The sequence below is a fragment of the Gekko japonicus genome, unplaced genomic scaffold (genome assembly GCF_001447785.1).
Source record: "Gekko japonicus isolate JY-2015 unplaced genomic scaffold, Gekko_japonicus_V1.1 scaffold45, whole genome shotgun sequence".
In the NCBI taxonomy this organism is placed as follows: Eukaryota; Metazoa; Chordata; class Lepidosauria; order Squamata; family Gekkonidae; genus Gekko; species Gekko japonicus.
Window position 1 is genome coordinate 899,276 of NW_015177011.1, and position 8,215 is coordinate 907,490.

Genomic DNA, 8,215 nt, shown 5'->3' on the forward strand with positions numbered 1-8,215 from the left:
CCCCGCCCGATATTTTTTTAAAGGTTTCAGATTTTTTGTGCACACCTGGGGACTGCCCCAAGTGTGCACAAACATCTTCCTCCCCCCCCAGGTGCCCCCGATGTGCGGAAATAAGTATCCGCACACAGGGGGCGCCTTTCGGTATTAGATATATAGATGGGAGATTGCTGAGTTACAAGTTATTACAACACTCAGGACAATGGAACCCCCTGGGCTTAACAGAGATATCAGTTTCTTATCTAGTTACATGTGCTAACATCATTCAGTTCTCACATCTGTTTGTAAGGTTGTATGATAATTTGCTGCTATTCACAGGCCTTACCAATTGCCTTCTTCCAGTCTTAGCTATGTATTGCTTACTTACTTATGTATCTTGACTCTAATTAGCCCTTCCTGGCAATACCCTTCCCAGCCTCTACCTATGTGTAATGGTTGGTGACTTCTGTTTCAGTGTATCTGACGAAATGTGTGCACGCACGAATGCTTATACACAGAATAAAACTTTGTTGGTCTTAAAGGTGCCACTTGACTCAAACATTGATCTGCTGATTCAGACCAACACAGCTACCCACCTGAATCTATAGTTGTTGTGCTATGTTATTCTGTTACTTGCATTGGTTTGCATTTCTATCTAGTTCTGAACTGGGCTGTGGTCGCTCAAGTGGTTAAGACGCCGAACTGCAGACTGGAAGGTTCATAGTTCAGCAGTTCAAGACCCGAGTGCCGCAAGACGGAGTGAGCTCCCGTCTCTGGCCCCAGCTCCTGCCAACCTAACCTAGCAGTTCGAAAGCAAGAAATTGCAAGTAGATAAATAGGTACCACTTTGGTGGGAAGGTAACAGCGTTCTGTGCGCCTTGGCGTCTAGTCATGCTGGCCACATGACCACGGAAACGTCTTTGGATGGCGTTGGCTCTTCAGCTTGGAAACGGAGATGAGCACCACATCCCTAGAGTCAGATTCGACTGGCTTTCAAGCAAGGGAAACTTTTGCCTTTACCTAGTTCTGAAATCTGTATTGAGTTTTTTTGAGAGAGGTGGACTATAAATGGAATAAATACAATAAATATGTATTGCAGATGGAAGAATAATAGTACCATCCTAGTCAGAATTATATGCTTCTAAGGCCCATATGTTTTAATTGACCTAGAAAACTGTAACTCCATTTAGGACTGCACTGTGAGAGTAAAAAAATAATGGCTTGGCTAAATTCATGCCTTAGGAGAGGTTTGAACCTCTCAGTTATTACACTTTTTGCTCTTAAAATGAATTCCTGTGGTATGCCTTTAAATGTTTAATCTGTTCACATTCTTTTGGGAGACTAAAGGTTTGCCTTTTTAATAATATTTTGATATCTTTTTACAGTCATTGTTTTCACTTGCAGTTAATTTGTTCAGAGTGTTTTTGTGATTGCTAACATGGATCAGAATTGCCATTTTATACTTCAAATGGATTTTGAAGGCGTGGAAAATCCACACACCTACCTTTCAAAAAGGCTGCGGGTGGTGGTGGCAAACAATCGCCCCCCTCCTAACCGCTACCGCGCAGATCTCACCCCGGGAGGTCTGGGAGGTGCGTCCGCCAGCATGTCGCCATAAACCAGAAGTCCTGAAATCATATGTCTTCTCAACTTCTTCCGTACAGACCAATACTCAACGCACTTAGAGCTTGTTCTTAGTGCATGTCCATTATTTGGTGACTGAAACATTAGGTGTTGACTAGTATGTGTGAATGTGCCATTGTAGATCCACCGCCACTATAGAACATCAGCTTCAGACCCAGTGCTTTTCAGTGACATATTGAGATAATTGTTTGAATTGTATACATATGCGTGTGAACCATCCCTCTGGTTTGTATGCTAAAATGGGGGGGGGGGGAACCATTTTAGTGGTTTGCAGATCACAGCCTTTTTTAAAACATGTTACCTGAATGTATGTTGAAATGTGATACATTTAAAAGCTTTCTGATCACTGTCCATTGTCTACCAGTGGTATAGCCCAAAAGTACCAGGGGAATTTCTTTTCACTGTAGAACAGCTATACTTCTGGCAACCAACCAATGAACCACAGAATTAATGTAACCCTTCGGAATCCTCTTGTCTGACATCTTCTCAAGAGGTGAGGAGAATTGTGCTACACACAAAAGTCTTGTGGTATGTTGTAAATATCTTTCCGTTTACAAATACATGGGTTGGGCAGGTAGCAAGGAAGCAGGCACATGGGCAGTCAGTGCAAGTACCACCTCCAGCAGCAGCAGCAGTACTATGGACAGGCCCAAGATAGCCTCTGCATGTCAGCCCATTAAACTTATAACTGTTTTGTTTCTCTGGATAGGTTCAAATGTATAATCAGTGCCTTTTGAGCTACCACTCAGGCAGAAGAAAGTGACAAAGTTCAAATGTATAATCAGTGCCTTATGAGCTACCACTCAGGCAGAAGAAAGTGACAAAGTCCAGGCGTCTGCAGTAGCCACTGTCAATCACATTCCACTAATCAAGATCCCCTTCTTCACACTGAGTGTGTAGCTACATAGAAACCTAGAAAGAAGGACACTTTGTGTAACAGAAAATGGTATGGCTGCAACAACCTTTCTATTTAAAAAGAATAAAAGCACCCTTCCGTTGTGAAAAAGACGACGATAAAATACATGGGCCATGAGAGGAGATGTGGAGGTCGGGGGAGTCAGATTTTAAAATTCTTTTTTAAAATATTAGATTCTAAGCCAAAACCCAGAAACAAAATCCAAACAAGTCAAGTGTTCCCTCTAAGCTGAGTCAGTGTGAGCTAGCTCACAGTTTTTTAGCCTCCGGCTCACACATTTTTGTCTTAGGACGGATGGCTCCAGAGCAAACTAATTGATGCAGTAGACAAATCGCTTGCTCACAGCTTTAATGCCAGTACCTCACAAAGTAGGATTTTTGCTCACAAGTCTCCACAGCTTAGATGGAGCACATGTGAAGAACACCAAAGGAAAAGGGGCAACTCTGAGGCGATCCAGGAGAAGGCATGAGATGGTGTGTTTGGCTACTTTCCTTCACCTCTTGGCTCATTGCCCAATTTGTATCCTGGTTGGTTGTGCTGACTGTTTAGTAAGCTTCACTGGAAGTCCCAAGAGCTTTGTACTAAGTTTATGCTTCGATTGCACTGAACTACTGGCTTTATTGTCCAAGTTATATGTATCTGTTCCTTATTACCCTGTATGTTCCCTATTACCTTTGTAAGTTCCTAATTACCCTGGCTTGGTTCTCACTGAGGTGGTCATTGTGTGTCTGGCTGTACTGCTTCAGGCTGCAGATGGGGACTCATGACTAAATGCTCTTCAATACCAAATCCCCCACTTTCTCCTTACTCCTACTCCAAAAAGTAGATGGCAGGGGGAGCTATCTCCCTGATATCTTCTTTTCTCTGTGCAGGGAATTTTATTTTATGGAGAAGCATTTAACCATGTAAACTTCAGTTTGCATTCCAAAGTGATATGGATCTTTAACTAGGCCTCTCTTTTGTAGAACTCTGGCCTGCTGGTAGCCTTTTTATAAATAAGCTGTATGATCAGGAGCTCTGCAAGATGTATTGGTTCATAGTGGACTATACTTCGGACTACAGAATTTAAATGCTTTGTTGGCCTCAACCCTTTTCTAGCCAAAGTAATGCTCTTTTACAAGGCCTGGGGCTTTGGTTGTTGTTCAAGTATCCCCTTCAGCTCTGAGCCTTAGGCCCTCCAGCATACCCCTGATATTGTGGAAGAGTCAAGCTTGGGAAACAAAGTTTTTTGTTGTAAGAAATTCCCCAGATTATGGTTACAGAGGTGGAAGAAAAATGATGTCATAGCTATGATCTGTAGGATTGTTTGAGAAAGCCCAAAGAAGAGGGAATGCAGAGGAAATGAACAAAAGGAAGCCAAATCTTTTGTGACATGCCTACGGTTATGTTCCTTCAGTTCTGAGATCAGATGCTGTGCAGCATGTAGGGATAATGTCTATCCGATGCGACAAGCTGGTGAGATTGACAAAAATGTCCTGGCAGATTGGGCTCTGGGCTTTGTGTGATGAAGGAAGGAAGCATCTGGTCTGTATTGCTGCTTTGAAAGGTGTTCAGTGGGGTGTTGTCTGGGGACATTGAGCTGAAGTATAATGAAACAATGGCCTGTGGATTTGGTTGCTGTTTGTTTTGCAGCAAGTGGAGATCAAACAGCATTTATGCTGAATTAACGTGTTAAGAAACAGCAAGATTTCTTCTGATGCACAGGAAATTCCTCAATCAACAATCCTGTGATTTCCTTAAACTGAGCTCATCTCTATCTTTTTCTTTTCTCTGGGGAAGGAGGAGGAAGAGAGGGGAGATCAACCTATGCATGTATATTCCTAGTAACCAGGTACATACAAGCATAAACAGCACTGAAGAGCTGTGCTGAATAAAAAAAATAAACTCTGTGCCTTTCTAGGTCTCAAATGTTTAGCAGAAAATAACATCCCAATATATTTTCTTCCGTAATCACAAAGTCCAGAACCTTGCCACATTCCCACACACACACGGGAAATCCAGTGGGGTGTTCTCATCGTTGGAAATTTTTATACCACTGAATACGGTTTTCTTGCCTCCCCTCTTGTGCTGCTATGGAAGAGGCCCCCAGAAATGCTGCTGTTGGGAGGGGATATTTTGGACTGCAGCAGGATGGGGGCGCTCCTTGATTCAAGGCCATGGTCCATACTCCCTTATTCATGGCCCTGTGTATTCATCCATGAAGAGGGTCTTTTAGGGTAAGATGATATGTGTATAGCATGTGAAGTCAGTCAGTGTGAATCTAGAAGTGCATTTGAGTTTATTAAACAGATTGCTGGGCCTTGATTATGCCTTCCTTTTCTGCTCCTTCTGGTGCAATAGAAAGCAGAAGGGATGGCAGTGAGGGGCTTCACATCTTGAAAAAGATGTGAAGATCTAAGAAAAGATCTAAGCACTGACACTGCCGAAGGCATGCACACTGTGGAGAATGAATGCCCCAATAGTTACAAACAGGAGACTTTGTACTGGTACCAAGAGAAGCCTTTGTACGGTTTTGGAGCTGCAGAGTAGAGGAGTGCTCTGGAATGACTGTGCATTGGCATGAAGCCATGTGTGCCAGTGCCACACACTAAAAATGCTGATGCAAACCTGACATTTGTGACTGGTGATGTTTGGAACTCTCTGAAGCTTTCTTTTTCTTTTTTTCTAAAACACTACAAGAAAAATAGGGACGGGGAACTATAAACTACAGGAGAAAGTAAAGAAAAACCACAAAAAACCCAAGAGGTGGTGGCCATACAATGGTTAGAATACAAAGCTTATAATAAAAATAAAAATATTGGTTACATTAAATGTAATCATTACATTCGCTTATATGTTTCAAATCCAGAACTTCTGACGTCTTAAAAAATATATATAAAAGAACTCTTATATGTTATCAACAAAGAACAAAAACAAACTTAAAAAAATTAGCATCTCATTTTTTATCTTTTCTTTCCCTCAAACAATATCCTTGCTTTGGGGCTGCCGCCACGAGTTCTGAGTCCGAGCCCTCTCCAGTAGGTGATTCTTCATCACTTCCCTTGTGACTCTCCTCATCTTCTTCCTCTGATGGTCCCAGTTGCTGCTGCAAGAACGCCACTCGCTTTCATAACAGAGTCAATTTTTTCCCTTTTGTATTTAAATTTAAACAGCATGCCTTCCTCTCTGAAGCTTTCTGAAGCACAGGCTACCTGTGTCATTTTCATTTTGTATAGGAAACCTTTGTCAATCCCCTCCCCTCTCTTTTTGTAAGCCTGTTTTTTGTATTTCGGGAAGGCTTTCCACTGTATAATGGCAGTGTAGCATAGGAGACCCTGTCTGTGACTGGGGGAACCTCAGGACCTCAGCACATGAGCATTTTAATCTAAGCCTGTTTTTTGTATTTCGGGAAGGCTTTCCACTGTATAATGGCAGTGTAGCATAGGAGACCCTGTCTGTGACTGGGGGAACCTCAGGACCTCAGCACATGAGCATTTTAATCCAGGAGAAAGCTGTCCTTCAATAAATTACCAAAGAGGCTGAAGATTGGTCTGTAAGGGTGGTCATTTGGAAGCCAATTATCTCGCCTCCATGGGGTATCTTCTCTACACAGCACCAATAACCTGTAGAGCAGTTCTCTAGAGGGGTCTGTCCTGCTGACTGGAGACTCTCTATGTTACTGCTAGGTATGCTTAGTGGTTAGCAGTGGCATGGAGACTCCCTACATAATGGGGTTTTTTTTACATCTGGTGAACTGCTACTCTTTAGAACAAAGTTTGAGTCCGGTGGCGCCTTTAAAACTTACCAAGTTTTATTTAAGATATAAGCTTTCCCGTGCAAGCACACTTCCTCAGACACATTGAAACAAAACTTCTCCAAGCCTTACATACAGGAAGCTTTCCTGATGTTTTCACCACCACAAATTTCTCCAAGCCTTACATACAGGAAGCCTTCCTGATGTTTCCACCACCACCTCCCCCATCTTCCTGTATGCAAGGCTTGAAGAAACTTTGTTTCAATGTGTCTGAGGAAGTGTGCTTGCACGCGAAAGCTTACACCTTAAATAAAACTTGGTTGCTATTAAAGGTGCCACTGGACTCAAACTTTGTTCTGCTGCTTCAGACCAACATGGCTACCCACCCACCTGAATCTGCTACTCTTTAGAGCAGCCTAACATGGATGCTGTTTCAAGTAGCCTCCATATGACCATATGCCATTGGGCCTGAATGAGTATTACTTGCCCAAGGTCCTTCACCAAGCAACCGATGGAAGTTGGATAGGTGGGAGTACCATGCGGTGTCCATTCTGCCACTCAGGGATGGCTCTGTTTTTTGTCTTTTTTAAATTTGAAGCTTAATGAAGATATGGAGCAAGTAGCTTCTGGCCTGATGGCAGGAACAGAAGACGTGGATGAAGAAGATAGAAGCTCAACTGTCCTTTCAGGTGAAGACTGCTGATCTAAAGGTTCCCAAGTGACCGGTAATGTGATTAAATGAGTGCCCTGATTTATTTATTTTTTTGGCCTTGACAAGAGACAAGATAATGGCACTTCTCTGAGGCCTGCTGATAGTAGACATGAAAGAATAAGAGTGCCACTTGCAGGAAGGAGCAGGTTGCAGAATGATTTATAATGAGGCATGGCAGAGCCTCTCTTGGAATTCATTCTGGCTGGGATAGACCAGCAGCAATTGGCCACTGAAGTCATATTGCCCCCCCTCCCCATGGGCTACTCTGTGTCCTGCTTGTTGTGCATATTGTTCTTTTTATTTATTGAGAACGTTTAAAGCTTGCCTTTCTTCCAGACAACTGGGACCCAAGGTGGGTAACAACAGCATTAAAATGACCAACAGGAAAAAAAGCTTTACAATTCAAAGCCACCCACAAAGCAATCATCTTGAGGAGCCAAAGCCTTTTCTAAAGAGTTTTGTAGATGAAAGCAGGATGGCACCTCACTATCATGATCCTCACTCTTTAAACATGGAACGTCTTGAAATCTGACTTAGATGTGTGTTTTATTCCTAGACAGCAACAGCCCTTCTGTGCGTTTCAGCAAGTCCTGCCTGAAGAATGTCTTCTCAGTAATTCTCCTCTTCATTTATCTTCTGCTTATGGCTGTAGCCGTTTTCCTAGTCTACCAAACCATCACTGACTTCAGAGAAAAGCTTAAGCACCCAGTGATGTCCGTCTCTTACAAGGAGGTGCCTTTTTATGATGCTCCTGGTAAGACTAGAAACTAAACTGCACATTTTGGGGGAAACCAGACAGCCTCTGGAACTGCTCTTTACATGTTAACAGATTGACACTTCTCTATTATAGGACAATCAAAACAAGGACAAACAGATTAAAAAACAGTTTTTATTCGAGAGCTATTATTGCTTTAAATGCTGTATGAATTGGAATTTGGTGGTTTTGTTGACATTGGTGGTTAAGTTGCAATGTGAACCCTAATGGTTGTGTGAGTGTATATGAGTATGGTTGTGTGAGTGTATATGAGTATGCTTGTAGATCACCGAATGATTGCACCTTAATTTCGTTGTACTATGTACAATGACAATAAAGTATATTATTATTATTATTGTTTGAGCTTAGCACCACCCAGTTTAGTATTATGTTGGGCTGCGGGGTTTATACTGCACATGTGGACAATTAAGCACTGTCTGTCAGGACCCACAGCCAAACAACGGAGCACACACTTCCAAG

General features: G+C 42.5%; 1 protein-coding gene across 2 annotated transcripts in view; it reads left to right on the forward strand.

The window, feature by feature from the left end:
- TMEM206 (transmembrane protein 206) overlaps positions 1-8,215 on the forward strand; it is a 34,458-nt gene that overhangs the window by 2,631 nt on the left and 23,612 nt on the right. The window contains exons 2-3 of one of the 2 annotated variants that reach the window (XM_015427627.1): positions 6,868-6,958; positions 7,538-7,735. In XM_015427627.1, coding sequence (XP_015283113.1) covers positions 6,868-6,958; positions 7,538-7,735 — 289 coding nt within the window. The remainder of the gene's footprint in view (positions 1-6,867; positions 6,959-7,537; positions 7,736-8,215) is intronic. The other variant, XM_015427628.1, reaches the window with a different exon arrangement.